At 32.7% G+C, this 22,689-nt stretch overlaps 1 protein-coding gene across 1 annotated transcript in view; it reads right to left on the reverse strand.

The window, feature by feature from the left end:
• LOC129227292 (synaptotagmin-7-like) overlaps positions 1-22,689 on the reverse strand; it is a 280,815-nt gene that overhangs the window by 85,267 nt on the left and 172,859 nt on the right. The window contains exon 3 of the mRNA XM_054861830.1: positions 14,378-14,471. Coding sequence (XP_054717805.1) covers positions 14,378-14,471 — 94 coding nt within the window. The remainder of the gene's footprint in view (positions 1-14,377; positions 14,472-22,689) is intronic.

The following is a 22,689-nucleotide window of genomic DNA, read 5'->3' on the forward strand; positions in this document are numbered from 1 at the left end:
GAAAATATTTTTAGCAACCAGTTTAAAGATTGAATGAGCGTGTTTATTAAGTGTATCGGCCTGCCCAGATTGACTAAGCTCCCAATGAGAGGGAAAATGTCAATGGATAGCTACAGCTTCACAAGGCAGGAATTGCAGGCAAGAGATATGCTTGGCTCCTTCTTGCATAGCTTTGGCCGTGGTCGCTCTGATTTTTATGGAGCCTTCTTGGTAAATCAAGAAGGTTGTAATGAATTATACTAAACCTATTTAAGTTTTCTAGAAGGTTCTGGAGACATGACTGGCTTTATCAGGGGCGATTTCGCATTTCTTCAGAAAGTTTCAAGATTAATTTCAGAAAGGTTACTGACTTTTAGCGGAAAGCGTTCCTGGTTTTTCCAAGATATGTTACTGGAAGAAATTGGGCATATCAGCTGCCCATTATTTTCCAGGAACGTTTCTGAATGGTTTTTACAGTGTACATATATACACCTACACACACATACATACACATACACACACAAACACGCACACACACTTACATACACACAACTATCCACACACTCATGCCTGCACACAGACACAAACACATATGCCTACACACACATACACACACACACATACCCCCCACACACAAACACCCACGCTTACATATACACACACACTCGTGATTGCGAAAAACATAATTTGAATTCAAGCTGACAAAATTCAAATTAATTTTCTTTCTTTTTTTTTGTTTCATCCTGATTGTTGAACACGCGTCACTTGACATAACTCTTGGGGCACATGTAAACAACTGCAGATGTTTTTTTTTTTTTTTCTAAATTCCATTAAGTAAAAAGAAGTAATATTTTAAAAATCCCAAAAAAATTAATGACACAAAGAAAAGTTTATTCAATCATATAAACACTTTTGCGCTGAGAAATTGATAATAATTTTTGAAAAATAAAGAAATTAAAAAAAGTGTTCACATGAGCCCCCTTTTCCCCTACATGTTGGGGTATTTAGGGCTAAGTGGAATAGTTAAGATAACATTGAAAGTTGACGAATTGAAATTTGAATAGAAAAAATCATTAATTAAAGAAAGAACAAGTTATTTTCAACTAAAGATTTAATTGAAGTATCATTTTTTAATATTTGGCAGATAAATGAATATGTATGTGCTTTAATAAATGATCAGATACGTAAACGAAATTAAATATTTCACTTCAACCCCTTCACTTTCTGCCAATATTGTTTATTTATTTAATTGCATTTTTGATTCTGAATTTTTTCTTAAGAATTCTACGATGGAAAACAAGAATAATTGAATATTCTCTTGTAGTACCATTTTTAAGCTATCAACAGCCAAAACAAACCCCGCATATTTTGTATACTATTTTTTCATTAGTTTGTTACCTTTGCTTTAAATGTGTATACATACGTAACTACTATAAAAATATTAGTTTATATCGACCTTTTTTTTTACATACCTCGATGCATTGTCTGATAAAGATATTTTAGAAAAAAATCCAATGTATAGTAAAAGAGAATACCATTTTTGTCATCCAAATTGATTTTTCATCGCGATCAGGAATTGACAGATAGTCAGGAGCAAAGAAGATTCAATGGTCTGCCGGTCACCTTGACAGTACCATTAAAAACTTTCTGCCGGATTTAATCGTTCAGCAGTCTGGCACTAGGCCACATTCAACACCCACTCTCTCGGTCGAAAGGGCGACTGAAATAACATCTTCGTCCCGGACTCTCCCGGACAATTGAACTGTTTCCTTGATGAGAGTTTCGATGTCGGGGTTGGTCTTTACTCCCATTTCCGCCGACATTCACTTTCGCTTGTTTCCTTATTTTGTGACTTGTCACAGAGTGATTTACTTGTTTGACTTTTTGCTCGTTAAACATTATGGCAGAAAGAGGACGCAGAGGCAAAGAAAAAGGTAAAAGGAGAAAGACTCAATGTTTAGATGTGGTGCGCGTATGTTTGAGAATACGTGATTATGCAGTAGTTGCATCGACTTTTTCCTTTCTTTACAAGTTTATTTAAATATTTGAGGAAGAAGGGGAGACGATATAAAGGTTTACATTCTCGATTCACATTTATCTTCAAAGCAATAAACTAAAATTCTGTTTTTCGTTTGGTTTATGTAAGCACAGACAGACGCACCTACAGACGGAAATTTCGTTCAAAATGAATTTTGTTAACAGTAAACAAACTGTTGTTTCAACGTTTTTTGCGAAACATTTCTTTTTAAGCATTTATATAGTTTACGTAGTTAAACTTGTATGAATTACAAGGCGCATATCATTAAAAAAAAGCAAAATGTATGCTTGGAACTAAACGACCCCATTTCAAGTATGTAAAGATCACGTTTCTAACACAACGATAACTCTCGTTAAATTATGGTTAAACGTTTCCTCTTTCTGTAAAGAAATTTGCAACCGATTTCGCTTAAATATAAGCACTAAACATAAGTAAGAACTTTCGTTCATGAAATTTTAAACTACGACTTGTATTAATAAATTAACAAATAATAATAATAAAATTAGAAGGTATTAATTATAATATAAGCTAATAATAATAATAACAATAATAATAATAATAATAAAAGGAGGTAGGTATATATTTTCGGTAATAAAATAGTAATAATAACGGGCCTAATAGTAATACACAGTATAAATAGTATTTATTGTTCTTATTACTAATGTTTTTGCATGTAATATTGTTGTTTTTGCATTTAGTTGCCCTTTAAACTATCAAAGGTTCCCAACCTGTGGGTCGTGATCCCAAATATGGCCTCGAAGCATTTCTTATGAGGTCGCAATACGATTTCTTCTTTAAATATATACTGTTACTCAGTTTTTGAACAAATACATAAGATCAAAAAAGTATTTTTGAGTGGCATCGATGCATGAGAGCAAAAATTTTGAAAGTGTCAAAATATATGTTAAACATATAATAGCATCTCATTTTTATCCTATTAGCTATTATAGTGCCTATCTTTTCACATACAATGATTATGTGGTACGAATTAAGCACAAATAAAATGTTTTAGGCAACTTGAATGTTGAGTTACTGTGTTAAATATGAGCAATTTTTGTATGCACACTATGCACACACATGCGTTTTATAAAATGGTAAATGTGACACTGCAAAATCTATAAAATCTCGAAATTTTTTGGTGAATATTAACATTCACAAGCCAAAGACATCGGTGAAAGACCGAATATTTCCTCCGGTGAAACACTGAAGAAAGTACATTCTCCTATTTCGGTACTTCTTGGTATATATATATATATATATATATATATATATATATATATATATATATATATATATATATATATATATATATATATATATATATATATATATATATATATATATATATATATATAAAAGGGGTCAAGGGGTCACGAGATGATAAGGGTTCGGAACCTATGCTGTAAATCTTAATGTTACAGTTATATTATAAATTGAAAAATGTAACATAAAAACCAGCAGTTGTCACTCGGATTGGAGCTAAATTTGACGACAAATTGCCAATTCTTGGTAAGATATATATATATATATATATATATATATATATATATATACAGTCGAACCTGTTTATCTCGAAAACCTCTCTATGTCGAAGTTTTTCATTTTCCCTGCACATAAATTATTAATTCAATGTTTTAACCCATGTTTGTCTCGAATGAAATTTCCTCAAAACCTATATATCTTGAATTTCGACTAAAGTGTCTTTCTTGAATTCGATCCCCAACGGTCTTTATTAACTGGTATTTGGAGACAAAAAGCAGTTTTCTTAATATTAGTAGTCACATAATCCTCCAGAATTAAAACTTTATGAACAAGAAGCAAGTTTTCCAGCAATTATGTCTATTCGGAAACTGAGAGGAAGGGGACATGGTTGATTAGTAAAATTGCTTCCAAACTTTTACTTTCGAGTCATTTCTCCAATTACTTATTTTTAGAACTTTTTTTCAAAACCTCCGTATCTCAAAACCTCCATATCTCGAATTTTTCTTCTTTCCCGTTAAATTCGAGATAGACAGGTTCGACTATAATATATATATATATATATAAAAGGGGTCAAGGGGTCACGAGATGGTAAGGGTTCGGAACCTATGCTGTAAATCTTAATGTTACAGTTATATTATAAATTGAAAAATGTAACATAAAAACCAGCAGTTGTCACTCGGATTGGAGCTAAATTTGACGACAAATTGCCACTTTTGTGGCCCAATTTGGCGAAATATCGCAAAATCACAAATGGCGTGGGGACGGAATGGGTACTGGCGAGTGATGCCATCAGAGGAAGAGCCCGCTGGAACTGATCATTAAAACATTAAATTTTGCTGCTGGGCCAGTCAATGGCGTAGCCAAGGGGAGGATCGATGGGATCGAACCCAGATCGAAATGAGCCAGAAAATTCATAAAATAAAATGTCATTTTTATTACACATAATCCTTCTACTCGTATAATACTCTGCAGAAGAAGCTCTTAAGTTGAGGGTATAGAGTTATATCCGTTTCCTGCTCCTCGTGTAATTTACAGAAAATCAAATTTGAAAACACATTCCTCCCGTTAATTCACAGAAAAAAGTACATTATTATTTTAATGTTATATTATTATAATATATTACATTATTATAATAACTAACTTTTCCTGAATTTTCGGTCGTGAAAAGTTATAAAGTAAATAAGTACAGATTTTTTTCTCAATAAGAGTTAATACTACAGCTTTGATTTGATAGCTACATTTTTTCCATGCAGGGTACGGTACATCCATACAAATACAAATTTAAACACTTGACACATATCATTTATTCAAATCAAAATGTATAAAAGTAAACAGAAATCAAAGACCCCAATGACAAAATCTTTTAAAGTACAACAATAAATTTAAGTTATTACTATAACTGACATTTTTCATAGTAAAAAAGATTTCAGAACTCATTAATAGCCGTATAGGAAACTTATTTTTCAACCAGAAACATAAACTTGAAATTATAAAACTCGAAGAGTACCATTACGTTTTGCAACAGTCATTTTCTTCTACATCTTTATCTCACTATATTTCGTTTTCTTAAGCATATTTCGGAGGAGTAATGACGGCTTCCTGTCTTCGAAGTAATTAAATCTCATCACATAAAGTTTGAATGCGTGTAACGATTAAACCTTAAAAATAAAATGTTGGAGGCTTGCCAGCGAGTAATAAGGCAGACATAAAAGCTTCTGATTCCTATAAAACGATACGCATAAACCGAATAGTTAACTTTGATTTTTTATACTTTTTACACTTAAAACTTTAAAACTACTTAGGATAATTTTAGTAGTAATATAAATTTGTAAAATAAAATCTTTGAAATCAAACATTGTATATGTTATTATTCAAGTGTTAGTTTTTACTAATAATAAAGCTGAAAGTCTATCTGTCTGGATCTCTTTGACGCGCATAGCACCTAGACTGTTCGGCCGATTTTCACAAAATTGGTTTGTAGCATGGGAGTTAGCATTTTTTAAGCGATTTTTCGAAAATACGATTTTGTTCTTTTTCTATGATTTTATTTTTACCACCATTAGTGGATTTAATTCCTTCGCACCGATCAAAATACCATAAAAGGGACGAGTAATTACCATAACATAGACGAACAAATTACCATAGCATAGACAAGAAAATTAACATAGCGTATTGTCGAGAAATTCTTCATCCATTATTTGTAAATATAAAGGCGAATCAAATGATGTTTTAATTTTTCTACTACGGGCAAAGCCGTGCGGGTACCGCTATAATAAATATTTCGACTTTTTGCATTTAACCATTTTTGCATTAATATCCTATATGACTTTTATGGAGTAAAATAATATAGGATAAAGATAACTTCAAACTAGAGTTTTTAATTAAACCATTGGTTCACCATAAAATGCTAGCCACATCGTAAAGAATTTTACTTAATACATACAGTATTTTCGCGGAAGAAGTCGAGCTCGTTTCAAAGATCTTTCCTTCCCAAGGCTTTATTTGCACGGGAGCTCATGGGGGGAAGCTGAGCTTCCTTACTTCTCTTAAGTTTTCAAATAATTTCTTTATCTGTGACCGAATTAGGATTTTAACACATAAAAATACATTCCGAAGGCAATAGAGATCCCTTTTATTTTGCAGCTGTTTTTGGAATAAATTAGGAATCTTCCAAGAAAACCTACATGTGTTTGTAGTAGTAATTTAGTAGTAGTAATATGATTTACCACAGAAGCTCCTAAAGCATTCTAGAAAATATGGTCAAAGCTAATGAGGAGTCGCAAGGAACTACCAAAATCTGTATGTGCTTGCAATTCTCGCAAAGCTACACTCTCCAGAGACTTTACTTTGCTTCGTTTGCGGCTTAGTCAGTCTGGACAGGCTAGTGTTGAGCTGAAGGTGAAACCACTTTATAAAAATGCTGAGAATATTTTCACACAGGTAGCAGAGGCGTAAGACACAACAATGGATGTCCTCAGTTTCTTATTTTTGTTAAATTCATCTAACAAGATAATAGTTCTGAATTTTAAAAAAGTTTACCCCAACCCTCTTTATACAAAAGAACTCAAATCATGCTTTGACTTTGAATTAGCTTCTTACCAGGAACTACAATTATAAGCCGTAAGCTTTTTGCCATAACCTTTTTTTTTTTACTTTTTTTTTTTTTTTTGTAAAATAATAATATACTTTTTTTTTGTGTGTGTGTGTGTGTGTGTGAAATAACGGGGGAAATTTGTTTTGAAGTTTGATTCTCTGTAAATTACCCGCAGAGTAGCGAAACGGATATAACTGTTTTCACTCAACTTAGGGACTTCTGCAGATTATTGTAGAATTTTGTGTGATAAAAATGACATTTTCATTTTATGAATTTCTTTACTCATTTCGAGGAGGGTTCAGTCCCATCGACCCTCCCCTTGGCTACGCCATTGACTGACAAAGCAGCAAAATTTTCTTAACCAGTCTCTGATGCAAATTAAAACTCCAAAATAGTCTGCGTGAAAATCCAACATTATATCAATCGTAAAATCTAAATCGACTCCGACAAATACTTAAAAATGTGTTGCTAAACTTAAAATCTACAAGTGCATGCTATCCATGGTTTAAATCCCAGAAAATACGGTACAAATATGCTTTCTCTGAAATTCAAAGATTTTAAATGTAATATTTTTTTTAATTTTAGGTTTTTTCTTCCCCAACTAAGATATAGCCAGTAGACTTTCTCAAGAATCGAAAGACGCACGACGCACTGTTTCTGCTACCAGGCTGAGATAGAACCCATTTAAAAAAACAGGCCGACTTATCCGACATTTTGGTTCCAAGACAATTTTGGCTCCAACCTTGTTTTTATTATAATATTTGCTGGTAGCTATGTCGCAAAACAATTGATGATAAGTTGAGTAAAATGTTACTTCAGTTAAATCTAGAAAGATAAGTAAGTTCACAAATTCAACAAAAAATGTATCGGGAAATGTTGAATGTAATGAACGTCATTTTCTCACCTTATTTGTTTTTAACTAGTATCAATTAAGTCTTCTTCGTTTACAGAATAAAATCGATCGAATAAATCAAACATGAACATCTAAAGCTTGAGCACCAGTTTTCTGCAAAGGTACTTTTGTACAAATACTAATTTTGTCTACCGACGAATTTCTTACTAAAATGTCGGATGAGTCAGCTAGCTCCCCTTGTACAGTGACCTTTAATAAAAATCCCTTTTTGAAATAAAATTTAAAACTTATTTACATCTATGATTTTTTGATAAACAGTTCTAAACCAAATTTAGGCAAACATTGTATAAAGTAATACTTTTAAAAATTATAATTAAAAAGATATATATTACTATCTTTTCTTTTTTTTTTTGCATGTACACAGTTATTTTTATTTCCTGCGTACTTGTAATTTTATAGTGCGTATCTGCGTTCTTATATTCACATATTGTTCATTCTAAATTCAAATCTCATTATGTATTTGCGAGAAGAAAAAAAAATGTATGCGAATACGAAGCTGAGCTGAAAAGGGCAATAACGCGCCAAGCGCGGAAGCACGTCAGAACACCTTTTGATCCAAAATGGCGGATAAGTCGGGGGACTTCGGAGTGCTATACCATGCTATCGGACTGACTGGTAGCTAAGAATATTTTTAAACAGTGAGGAGTCGACATTCATACAACTTGTAGAAATTCAAGAACCATTTTTCGTAAATTTGATAAATTCTTCATTTTTACAAAAATTGATGAAACCCGTGAAAGTCCGGACCATTGCCCGGAAATAACCTGCGACGTTTCGGAATTTTCTTACAGTGAATAAGTAAATCATTTAACTAACTGCCAACTCAAAATGAGCTTATCATAAACAATTTTCTTATCAATCGATTTAGTTAATCACCATTTCACTTCTTCACCCAAGTTGTAATCCTAAATAATGACTGATCTCTAATAGCGAAACCGAGTAAGTATTTGCTCAAAGAACCTTCTTGCTTTTGCATGTGCTTTTTCGGTCGAACAGAAATCGAAATAATCCTGCATTATTTATTAAAATGCATCGTTCATAATGAATCCAATATTTTACTTCAAAATATCCTCGCACTGTAATTACTTTTACAACCGCAAGGTTTCTGAAACAAGAACGATCATTACTTTCCCAGAGTTTTCCAATTAGGTTATCTTCGTTGTTTATTTGAATTTGCTTGGGAAAGAACTGGACAGAAAAGATTTGAAATAAAAATATTTCTCCTCGATTGTTTAGTCAGAGTGAAAAGAAGTTATATCAGCCAAATATTTTCTTCTTATAAATAAATAAACGACAAAAACTAATTACTTCGTTACATTAGATTGTTTGCTTTTAGCACGCAATTTTGACATAAAAATTGATTTTAAAATAAATTTCGAGTTACAATTGAAAGTACTAAAACTTTTAATTTGCTTTCTCCATAAATTTACATATCAATTAAACTACAGTTGAAATTCACACATTTAACAATAGCAATAAGATCTGGTCAAAAACTAGAATTTCCTGGCAAACAAACATGGAAATTAGTTTATGAATTTGGTATTTTATTGGCTGTTCCCAAGCAACTTGTCTAAAGTTTGCGTAAAATAAAGTAAATGAATGTAATGCAAAGCATTATATTCATTCAGGATAACTATGAGCCATCTCAATTTTTTTAGCATTTTTGACTTTAAAAAAATAAAAATCCCAGCGCTGCACTCAACAGCCAAGGTTATGAAATAAATTTTGCATTCTTTCTTTTTTTTCTCTTACGCAAAAAGAAAAGTTTTCCAAATAGTGTACACAGTTTATTGTATCATTCAATCATTCGGAAGTCAATGTTTATGAGATATTTTTAAGTTCTTAAACTTAGTCTTTCCCACATTAGAATATAATTTTTAATATTATAAGGACTCCTTTGTGTGAGACAACGCAGTTGAATAAACTTTTAAAATAGGGGATATCAGAGTGTGTCCCCAGCACTGTGAAAAAATTCCGGAGCGTCTCTGATTATTTCCGTGGATCGTCTCAGGATTTCACAGGTTTTCATCTATGTTAAATCAAAGATTTTTAGAAAAAAAGTTTCCTAAGTTGCTACAAGCTGTAGAATGCAGACATTTCCCTATTGTGAAAAATATTTTTTGCTACCAGTTCAAAGATTGACTTAGCTTTTTTATTTAGTGTATCGGATTAAGCTGTCCTACTTCTCTTCCAGATTGAGTAAGCTCCCAGTGAGAGCTAATAAGTCACTGAGTCGATGCAACTTTGCAAAGCTGGAATTGCAGGCAAGAGAGATGCTTAATTCTTCTTTACAATTCTGTCATGGTTGCATTGATGCTTCTGGAGCTTCTTGGAAAACCAGAAGGTTCTAATCAATCACAAATACACACACACGTTAAACCTATCAAATTTTTCTTCAGGGTTCCAGAGACATGACTGACTTTAAAAGGGAAAGTTTCCAAATTCTTTAGAAAGATTCAAAGATAATTTAAGGAAGGTTTCTGACTTTTAGTGGAAAACGTTCTTGTTTTTGGTAAGATATGTTAATGGTAGAAAGTGGGTTCATCAACTGCCAATTATTTTCCAGAAACGTTTCTGAATTCTTTTTACAGTGAGGTGAGAATGTGAAGGAGCTTAATACACATGGCAGTCAACAGATCAGGCACATATGCCGCTACCTTTCTCATCCCAATGAGTTGAATCGACTATTTAATTGGTTCAACTTATTGCCTATTTAAATAATTCACTTCATCGGGACATTATCGAGCATTCGCTATACACTGTAAAAACGGTTCAGAAACGTTCCTGTAAAATAATAGGCAGCTGATAGGCCCAATTTCTACCAGTAACATATCTTACAAAAACCAGGAACGTTTTCCGATAAAAGTGAGTAACCTTCGTGAAATACTGGGAAATCTACCCTGTTAAATCCAGTCGTGAACCTTCTACAAAAATTGAATAGGTTTAATGTATTCTACTAGAACCTTCCTGGTTTACCAAGATCGCTCCAGAAGCATTACCGCAACCATGGCCGAAGCTACGCGAATAATTGCCTGCAATTCCTGCCTCACAAAGACTGCAGCTATCCAGTGACTTATTTGCTCCCATTGGGAGCTTAGTCAGTTCAGACGGGCCGTAATTAAAACAAAAACCGATACACTTAATAAATACGCTCAGTCAATCTTTAAACTGGTAGCAAAAAACATTTTTCACACCAGTGAAAAGTCTGAATTCGTGCATCTTTCAGCAATTCAGGAAACTTTTTTGCGAAGATACTTGATTTTGCGGGGAAATAGGTGAAAACCTCTGAAATCCCGAAACGTTCCACGGAAATAACCACTAACGTTTCGGAATTTTTTTACAGTGTACACACGAGTGAACTAGATGAGTCAACTCAGTTCAGTTTTAGCAGTATTGTGAAGCAGCTACTCGAATAAACTTGGTTTGTTAGAAGAACAGCTGTTTGAACTATGTAACCCCTCCGTGTGAACACAACAAAACACGCCAGTCAACTAGTTAACAGACAACTTTTTCGAAAAATTTATAATACTAACATCGTCGTCTGTAGGAGGTCTAAATTATAGAGATCTGGTGATGTTGCGAAGTACAAAGAGGGAGTTTTTAACCATTTAGAAGTGCTGTTTTACTGCATTAAAGTTACCTTTTTTTTTAATAATTTTATTTTGCATAATATTTACGATGTGGCTTAAAGTTACCCTTAAGGGCAGGACAGTTTTCAAACAGGCTGATAATTTATTTTCATAATCATTTCCTGAACATTTTTCTCAATTTAAGAAAACTACAATAACCTAGAAGTGTTGCTTCCGTTTTATATCTAAAAATGTAATAAAACTACAGTTAGTTCTCTGTTTAACCTGCTCTATTTAACGACTTTCTTTATTTAAAGACGACCTTTCACGGTCCCGGATGCGCCACTGTAGTTTTAGAAGCATTGTATTTAAGGACACATTTTACTTAAAGACGATTTTTTGTGGTTAAATAGAGAATCAACTATATTAAAATGTGAGTGGGCTGTTTAAAACATAAAATTATGGTTCGAAATTGCCCTGAATGACTAACCAATTATCAGCCATCATATAAAGAAGCTAACAATTACGAAGATTTCCTAGGTGTTTAACCTTTAAAACTTAAAGCATACGATTGCCGAAAAAAAAAATGCTAAGAGTTTTACTATTAGAACTCCTCCGCTTTGGATTTATGTTGTAGAAGCTGATAAAGAAAGAAAACATCTTCAGCGATGAGTGGCGCAAATAATAGATCCATTTGCCGAACTATCGTGAGAAGATAACCAGGTAATGCGGCAATCTAGGAAAATGGAGTAGATTTCCTAAATTCTTTTGTTGGGAAAAAATATTTATTGCTCACTTCATCGTTAGCTCGCAAATTCAAGTACCATTTGACGGTTTGGTTCGATTTCATTAGATTTCTTCGATTCTTTCTTCGGTAAATTGCACTTGAAATGATCTAATTGGATTTAACGTTTTCCTCCTCCTCTTTAATGTTTGATAAGTTAAAATATCGTTTCACGCAGGTAGTAAACAGGTCTGAAAATGTGAGTTCAAGAGATTTTAGAGTTTATTTTGAACGAAAAACATTGACGGATTTTAAATTAACAAAACATTTCGAAGCATCTTCCTTTAAGAATACATGAATGAATTTCTCCAATGTAAAAAAATACCGAAACGTTTTCGATTATTTCCGGGTAATTTTCCGGGATTTTATGCGATTACTTCAGTTTCCAGTGAAAAACAAGTACATTTTGCTAACCGATTACATGGAATTGGCAAAAAATTGGCAAACGTCCGGTTAAGACAAGTCTATCTGAATGAGGGGGAAAGATTTTTGATGCACGTGTTCCGCTTATTTGAATGAGACTCTGCTTAATTTAGCAGCTATCATATATCTGCAAAATCCGACATCCCTGAAAATTAATAGATGCGTCCAATTACGCCTGTAAACCGGATGTTTGCCTTACCATCTAATCGGTGGTCAGACTGTGATTGGACAATTTAAAAAAATCTAGCGCATAATTTTTGGTTATTTAAAACCGGAGATCAGACATGCACTTTTAAACTATACTCAGACCTATTTTGCTCGCGCTTAACGTTCGCTCAAACTTGCTTCCGGAAATAATTCTGAAAAAGTGCACAAAATACGGAAATTCACATATTGCAAGATAAAACAGCTGCAATTAAAATTAAAACATTTTCAACATTTGCTGCCATCAGCAACATGAACAAGAAAATTTCGTAATAGAGAGACAAGACTTAAACTAGTGCTATTCTTGCAACGTACCGACAACCCGGTTATCCCATCCAGAGACTGCAATTTCGTCCTTTTTATGGACTCATCAGTCAGAAATATGGAATAATCGGCTGTGGAAGCAGATGTCGTCCCATTGAATCTGAGCTTTTCCAACTAACTGATAGATAAAATAATTTTATCTCACCAGCAAGAGTCCACATGCATGATGCGGTTCAACTCATCCTCTCCATAACTTGATGAACTCATCCCAATCCACGTCCATACCAAAGACGAAACTGCAGTCTCTGGATTGAATAACCGAGCCCCCTATATGCAAGTAGTTCTGACTTAGTTCTGGCTTACGGGTCGTAACTTACTGCTTAATGCTCAAGCTTTGCCTTCAATTTACGAGTTGAACTGCACCATGTCAGCGAACTCTCGCTGATGATATACATTTACTTTATTTACCAGTTTATTCTTACCTTCAATGAGATGGCATCTGCCTCCAGCTAATTTATTCCTGACAGATGGTTACATAACAAGGAAAAACTGCAGCCTCTAGATGGGATAACCTAAGGCCACTATATAAAGGGAGCTGACTCATCCGCCGTTTTGGTTCCAAAATTTTCAGGGACAAAATTACTATTTCTACAAAAGCCTCGCAGCAGAAAACTGGTGCCCAAGGTTTAAATGTGCTGCCTGATTGATGCTTGATTATTTTATTCCATAAATGAAGATTATTTAATTAATATAAACTAAAAACAAATAAGGTGTGAAAATGAGGTTCATTACAGTAAAGTTTTCCCGATACATTTTTGTTAAATCTGCGAACTAAGTTATCTTTCTAGATTTACCTTACGTGACCTTTTACTCAACTTATCATCAATTATTTTATGACATAGCAACCAGCAAATATTATAACGTATTTATAAATACTAACAACAAGGTTAGATTCAAAGCTGTCTTGGAACCAAAATGTCGGATAAGTCGGCCTGTCCTTTTGCTAGGGGTTCTAAGTTAACCGAACTGTCGGTATATTTAGAGCCCCTTGAAAAAGACAGGCTGACTTATCCGACATTTTGGTTCCAAGACAGAATTGGATCCAACCTCGTTTCTAGTATTTATAAATACGTCATAATATTCGATGGCTGCTAAGTCGTAAAATAATTGATGATAAGTTGAGTAAAATGTCACTTTAGGTAAATTTTGAAAGATAACTTCGTTTACAAATTCAGCTAAAATGTATCGGGAAATGTTTACGGTAATAAACCTCATTTTCATACCTTATTTGTTTTTAATTTGTATTAATTAAATTGTATTCATCCACAGAATAAAATAATCAAACATCAATCGGGCAACACACCTAAAGTTTGGACACCAGTTTTCTGCAATGAGGCTTTTGTACAAATGTTTATTATTTTCGCCCGATAATTTTGGAACCAAAATGTCGGATAAGTCAGCTCCCCTTATATAGGAGCCTTAGGTATATTGAATGTAGTTCTCTCTTAGCCCTGGCTTAGGGGCGGTAACAAACTATTTAGTGATATTCTTGTATTAACCTTTAAGGAATATTCGACATGTGGCTCCTATATGTTAAAACTTATTTTAATAATGCAGTGAAACTTACTTCGTTCCCGACCAGCGCCTGAAGCATAGACGTTGACGAACTAGATCCCGGTTTCGTATCCTTCTGTTTTGGGTCTACTTTGACTTTACTCGCCCTGAAAAACAACATTTCATTCAGAGTTTATATTGTCAAAACAGATGTCCACAAATGCATGAACTATTATAAATTTTACAATAAAGAAATGCATCTAAGGTAGGAATTGTAACATAATATTTAAAATATTGTAAATCTGGGAGTTATGCCGCATTTCTTTTTCAGCAGTAAAAATCTCTTGGTGTATATAAAATAAAACAAATCATGCTTTCCTTTTTATGGGGAAATATAAAACATAAGAATTGCAACTAAAAAAAGTTTTAAAAAAATATATATTTTTTAAACAATTTTTTCTTAAAATCTTACATCGCGACGTGCCACCCTTATGTTCAGGTTTACGCTAATTTGCCCCAAAAAACTTGTAAAAGACCCCTTTTGGAACACCCAAATGCAACCAAAAGGGGAAGGGCACAACTACCTCCACTCAGAGTCAACATACGAAACTTCAGTCTTATACGCTTTATACAAACCTTACACTCAGTTTTAATTTCAAAATCATGCATGGTTACGATATTTGGTGAACAAAATATTATTTAAAACAAGGTATGGTAGGGAAGTTATGTACTTCATTTAAAATAACTATTCTACAGCTAAAAGTAATCTTTGAATTGGAACTTACGCTATACACATGTCAAGAAAATCACATTTTGCACCAATACTGTGCGTTTGTCTGCTTTCTATCAATAATTAAAAGAACTACAAGGAGAGCGGCCCCGGGTGCTACGATTCCCTCTAGTTTACTCTTAGTACTAAGAGTTAGACATGTACTGTATATTGATTGACAAATTACCTTTCAAAATTTTCGGCACTCTACTATCTTACTGTACCTAAAGTAGCATGTCAGAGTGAATTATATTGCTGATTTTCTTGCCAAAATTGTGCCCTGAAAAATAGCGGGAAAACTATAATTCAAAAATAGCTTTATGAATTGTTCTTGATATTTTAGCAACAGTTTAATAGTGCAATTATATAAATGTTTTACCTTTTACACTCAATCCCTTAAACCCGAAAGAAAGATTCAATCCCTAAACAGAAAAACTTTCCCTTTTCTCTATAGAAAATCTTAATAATACAAATAGTTACCTGGACCATTCAAATCGAAATTGGTTTCATTAGAAAATATTAAAGGTCCATCAACAATCTCACAATGCATGTCTTTTTATGTGTATTGAATAGCGATAGATCAATAGAGGGATTTTGTATTAAAATTGGCTTAGATAACATTTTCCATCAGTGGAATATGTTTACTATCGATTAGGGTTATTTAAGACAAGGAATCACCTTAAGAGTTTCACGGAAGAGTTTCATGGAATTACTTTGAAGAATCATCATCTCTTTAAGTGCAATGCAATACATATACATATCCTTTGAATGACGTATCGAATGCTGGCTTAACTTTTTGCACTGTGTCATTGAGGCACCTGAACTTTCATTTGAAATACGCAAAGATATTTTCAGTGTTTTACTAACTGGGTTTTTTCAATACGACGGTTAGGGCAAAAGTCGTGACAACTATTTTTTTTTCTTGAAGATTCCAGTTCGATGGAAAATGTGACATATACAGACGAAAGGACAAGGTGTTAACTTTATGTATGGACAATGAATATCACTGAAATATCGTAACACGCTAATTTATTACGGTAGTATACAGGACAATATGGACAGCATGGTGCAACAGAATGACAACACAGGACACATAAAGTTGACATGACACACCTGCGCCTATAAACCCTCAATGTAGTCCCCTGCTCCTGTCACCACACGCTGCCAACGATGTAGGTGGCGCTGAATCCCATCAACCTCAGCATTTGCATCAACCAACGTGAATCGGGTCACCTGTTGGCGCACATCATTAGCAATGTCTTCTCGTTTTTCAAACCGTCTACCACATATCGGCTACTTAGGGATTAATATGAAAGTCGTAGGGCGAAAGGCGGGGAGAGTTCGGTGGGTGCTTCAATTCTTCCCATCTCTAACGTCGGAGTAGTTGCCGTACACAGTTATGAGATCTGCCCACGACTCACCAACTGACTGATTTCACAGCCCTCGCTACGCTAATACCAGTGCTCACTGAGTCATCTGATGTTCAGCATACACATTATGCCTAAAAAACTTCCACACGAGGCATATACGTTTGTTATCCAGTTCACATATCTACAAGGGAAAAAAAATACTTGCCATGCCTTATGCCCCAACACACTCGTAATTAAATCACATTTCTCAGTGAGGTCTGTTGGGGTAAACGGAAAAATAACTTAAATGTATTAACTTTTGATCCTTCCTTTTTCTTTGGGAGGAATTGAAAGATAAAATTTTGAGCAGTGTGCCCAAGACTAACTGTGAGTCTCTGAGAGTAACTGGGAATGAAAGTTTTGCCTTTATAACTGTTTTTAATGACTGGAATAGTGTTTATTTCTTCCCTAGAGACTAAGGAATAAATGAAAACACCCCACTTTCCCAATGATGTTGACGTAGGTAGATCGCACTATACACAATCAGTTTAGAAACTTAAAACCCTCTCCTAGAACAGGGGGTAACAACAATAAATAAATAAATAATATATATATATATATATACATATGTGTGTGTGTGTGTGTGTGTACGTGTGTGTGTGTGTATTATATAGTAGTTTTATAGTCATTTTGCTTCAGTATATTTCATCTTTATAAACATCTGAACTTGAAAGCATGTAGCTCCCAAAAATGTTTTATCTTTACTTTTTGTTGCTGTTTTTTGATAAAACACAAGAAAAATAAACGTTTTTGAGACGCTACGCTTTTTCAACGAATTTTTTAGCCTTCCTTGATTTTGTTATAAATACTTAAGTAGCAAGAAATAACGCTTTTTTAACCATTTTCGACAATATTTCATCTCAATGCTCTTGAGGAATATAAAAAACACGATCATTTTTATAAAAATTTCTCTTATGCATATAAACTTCTTTTATCAATACCAGTAATCTCGTAACAAAATGGAAAGAGGCACGATTTTGCAGGAGATGGGAATTTGATACACATAGAAGAAAGAATCACTTTAAGAGATTTTTCAATGTTTTAAACACGTTCTAGATACTTTTTAAGCAATAAATTACCCCCTAGGTATATAAACTGTTGTTTTTGAAACCGTTTTGTATTCCCGTTGGGCAAGAAACAATAATATTTCATGCAACTGAAAAAAAATCACATTTGTGTTCTCAAAGGAATACTATATAAGTAATATTTCTTTTCCTACAAAGCAGGAAAACCATATTTGAAAGAAACATGCAATTTTATTTATTATATATATATATATATATATATATATATATATATATATATTATTTATTTTTGTACATTTTAAAATTTTTTAAAATTAATTCATGTGTGAGTTATCCATTTTTGGCATTACCCGCTGCCTGGTTGCTATGTCCGTTTACTTTCAAATGTATGGATGTAAAAGGAATGGGGGAGGAATGGAGGTGGAATGTCAACCACATTTTACTCTTATGCAAATAGTTTTGCATTCCCACAAAGCGAGCAGTATTTTTATTTTTCAAGTTTGACTTTACGTGTTCTTAGTTGGGATGTTTTGTCAGATTTTCTGTAATAATTCTTTCATAACCGGTCTAATTAATAAAACTTTAACTAGATCTGATTTTTAATGTAATTACTACATGAAACCGATGCAAAAGTATAAACTCAAAGGTTGAAAAATCCTCGATTACACTAAAATTTCATTCAAATAAGTCCGTTAAAAGCCATAATAGGAATAAATGCTGCCATTAGTGGTCGTTAGAAGCTTTTTGTTTCTAAATAAATGCTAAACAATAAAAATATGAATCAAAGGTGTTTATGGATATGTCAATTTTCTACTTACATATATATGAAAGAAACGAGCCAACAAATAATGTGTGTAGTTGGAACATAAAAGTTACCAAATTTTTTTGTCATAATATGTTGCCATATATTTTCTTTCTTAAAAAGTTTGCCAACCGATCAAATATGACTTAATACAAAAGATTTAATTAACAGCTATTTTCTATACAAACGTCATTTCAGCAAATTCATTAAAACGCAAGAATTTCCCACAAGAACTAAACAGACCTATTTTCCCAAGCACCAATATCGAGTTTTTTGTCCCTAAACAATAGTCTGTTAAATAGCTGGGATTAAATTAGGTCAAACATACCTTTTAAAAAATTTAAACTTGATTTCTAAAAATGAAATATACCTCCCTTATCTGATGAAATAGATACGTAAGAAATTAATAAACGAACCAATAAAGTATAAAATTTGTACTTTGGGGTATATATATTTTCTGCCGTTAAAAAATTATTTAATCTCTCTCTTTTTTATTTATTTAATATTATTTTAAGAATTAAAAATGAAAAAACACATAAAAATACATGCATTTTATCAGAAAAATACGTTTATAACTCTTTTTCTTGGGTAAAAATAAAGCACCTTGGGTTTAAGTTTATTTGTCATACTACTTATATAACATTATTTGTAATTATTGCAAACAAAACTCATAGAAATAGTCTTTAGAACTGAAAAAGCATTTTGTATATTTTGTTTCAATGTAATTCGTATTAAAATTGCATATAGAACTTGAATAAATACAAATAATACTGATTGGCACTTTTCTGAATATTTGCAATGGGACTCGTATGCTGCGTGCATTGTTTCGAGGATTTTTTTCTTTTTTTTCTTTTTTTTTCAATTTTTGCAATGTGTTTTTTTTTTTTTTTTTTGGTTTTTAGGTTTTATACCAGTGAGGCAGATATTCAAGTTTTACTAAATTAGTGAAAAAAAATGTGAAGAAAAAAGGCCCGTAAAAACGATTGTGTTTAAAGTTTTTTTGAATACTTAAGAAGAACCTTTCCCCATGAGCCTCCCTTCTTGCTAAAAATGTTGATGCTTTTGTTTTTACCTCTCAAGCCCCTCAGAAGAATATTAACGGTTGATATTATGTTCCCTTTCCCTCCGTGTAAAAATAATACCTATAAAACTCTTAAAAGCTGGAAAAAAAATGTATGTTGTTATCCTCAAAAATGGGAGGGTGTCGGGGGAAGCGGTGGTCATATTTGTATCCAGGCAGTAACTTTGCATAAGAACCAATAAAATACTGTCAGAAGCATTTTAAGAGTTTTTTTCCCGCTCTATTATCAACCAAGTAAATCGCGTAAAAGTTGTTTTTCTGCCAGTGCAGTGTCAATGCAGGGAAACTAGTATCGCTTTTCGTCATTGTGAAATGTTTATTTTACTTCGGAAGTTGTACCGATCAAGTAAGTGTGCGAGAAGCTGAAATCTACTTCCGACCAATAACAGAAAGTTGATGCTTGAAGGAAAACCAAATCCACGCATACTTTTCCGCTCATTATAATACTGCTTCTATTTTTTAAACTTAGTCATGTATTTTCAATAAAAGATTTTTTAATCAATTTTACTCAGAGGTCAGTTTTCTTCGTAAGAATATAAAGCCAGATTTTGTTTTGTTTTTCTTGTATTTCTAAAAAAAGATACATACAGTGGCTCCCAAAAGTGTTCGTACACTTTGAAATTTTTTAGTAAAATCAAAATAACTCGAAACTGAATTCGAATATGAAGTCCAATATTTTTTCACATCATTCCTATGTCATTCTAAATACAATCCATTGGTTTTTTTTTAAATATTGACGAAACTTCTTTTTGAAATGGGTCAGAAAAAGAAGAGACAGAGAAATGACACGCCACAAAAGTCATCGTACACTCAAATATTTTCGAATAAATTCATGATTAAAATTATCATATGCCATTTTATTAATATTTTTACATTGTGTTGACCCTTACAAGTCATTTGGCTTTAATTTTTTGTTTATTTATTCCTTAATATTGTGCTTATTACTGTAAAATGGCTGGTATTCGTAAAAAACCGCAAGCACCATTCAAAATTTGAATTTTTCTTCCCACAGTAGTGGTAAATTGGTTTAAAATGTCTCTAAATTAGTTAATTTATTTGTTTGTATAGGAAAGTGCTTGATAAAATGTTTTAAAGAAAGGAATCGGATCGAAAACAAGGTAAGAAAAGGTCAACCAGCAAAGTTGACAAAACGTGATCGGAGATTTAAAGTTAAAAAATTTATGAAAAACACACATTTGAGTTCTGTAAAAGTTTCTGCAGAGTTAGAAGAAAAATTTTACGTTTAATTTTCACCTAAAATTTTTCGCCAAGTTCTCTGATTAGCTGGATTAAATGGAGCGTCTTCCCGCAGAAATTTTCTTGATCGCGCGAAAAACAGAAAGCTTACGCTTTTCGTCACAAAATTAATGCTAAATAAGCTAAAAACGTTTTAGAATCACGTCTTACTTACAGATAAAAATGAATTCAACATTTTTGAGTAACTTTTTGTATAATTGTAAGTAGAAGAAAAAATTAGGAACTTAATCTTAAGAACTTATTTGGATCAGTTAATCAGGACGGTGGAGATGTTCTAGTGTGAGGGTGCATATCAGCATCAGGATTTGGTAGTTTGTAATTTTTTGATGAAATAATGAATCATGCTGTTCCTTTAAATATTTTAAAAACCATTTTTAACTCTTAGCCAAAAATTTGGTTATTGGAAACTACTTTGTTTTTTATCAAGATAACGATAAGGAGCACACGGTTTTCAACGTTTGCGTCTAGTGCCTCAAAAATTGTCCTAAAGTTTAGAAAATACCCCCCTCAATCTCCAGATTTTAACTTAATGTAACGTATTTAGAGATATTTGGAGGCTAGATTACAAAAATATGGCTTTAAAACGAAAATAGAGCTGGAAACAGTAAGACTCGAAGTGTGGTTAAACACTTACACAGAAATTACGCAAAAAAAGAAAGAAAAAGAATGAAATCTATTCCCAGACGTTTAAAAGGTGTTATGAATACTGTATGATATTCTACTAAATTATAACTTAATCAAAAGTTAGATTATTCAATAATATATAGATATTTTATAAAGTGTACGAAGACTTTTGTGAGATAAAATTTCCGGCACTTTTTGGTTTTTGATTTTTAAAAAATTAAGTTTTAATATTTTTTAAAAACTTTTCATGTAGTTTTGTTAAAAATGGATCATAGATCTTATAATTAAATACCTATTCCGAAATATTAATACTAACCAATGGAATGGAGCCTATTTCGTTGAAAGTCGTAGGTGTACGAAGACTTTTGGGAGCCACTGTACATTAAAGAGATGATCGTGAGAGAAAAAAAATCTTAACTGTTTCGAAACAGAATAAGAACATTGACAAAGTAAAAGAACGATATGATATGACATACGCATAACTGTTTCCAAATCACCTTAATTTTATTTTGCTTCTCTGGTGACGCAAATCTTTTTTTTTTTTATTGGAGGAATGAAAAAAAAATCTATCGTTTTTATTTCACATATTGATTTTGATCGACACCGTGAGACGGGATATTTTACCTATTGTAATCAATCATAGTGCGATCTGAAATGGTTTGTGGATGATAAATGTAAGAATTATGACTGGATACACTTGAATGGCTGGGTGGCACTTATGGGATTTCGGGGATGAATCAGCAGAATGCATTGACGCTTATCAAGATTTGGTTGACAGTGTTTTCTTCTTTTTCTTCCAATGCAACGTTTTACGAAATTGAACTTGCGTTATTTCAAAAAAAAGATGGATCTGAATGCTATCAAAACTTTACAGTTGTAAGACGAAGTTTATCATAAAGACAGAAGCAACTTCACTGCGGTTTGAAAAGAAGTTTTGATCTCACTGATGGAAAAATTTTCGCTTTGTCAAAAAAAAAAAAAAAAAATTGCAGGTCTTTCAAACATTTTTTCTTTTTTTTGGAAAAGTATGAAGAATTTATTTTAAAATAAGTAAAATATTTAAGTCTTGATACTTTTAAGTCCAAAAACTGTGCAGCATTTTTTTTTCAAACTTTCCTTGTGTGAAGCAATGTTATCTTTGTTTTTTGTGACATAGGAGCCAGCTAGAATGAAACGGGTGTAAGTAAAAAGTGATCTAAGTCTAGGTTAAATTTTTACCGTTGCATAGTAATCATTACACAGATCAGAAGCAGTGTTTTGTGCAAAAAAGTAGCTACTAAATCACTCAATTACTGAAAACCTTGTTTTCTATACTGAAACCACTTTTGCTCTCAACAATTCGTATGTAAATTCGTACGGTTTGACCACAAAAGATGTGGAATCTGGCAAACGTTCAAATTAGGACGATTCAATCTAAA

The sequence above is a fragment of the Uloborus diversus genome, chromosome 8 (assembly GCF_026930045.1).
Source record: "Uloborus diversus isolate 005 chromosome 8, Udiv.v.3.1, whole genome shotgun sequence".
Lineage (NCBI taxonomy): Eukaryota > Metazoa > Arthropoda > Arachnida > Araneae > Uloboridae > Uloborus > Uloborus diversus.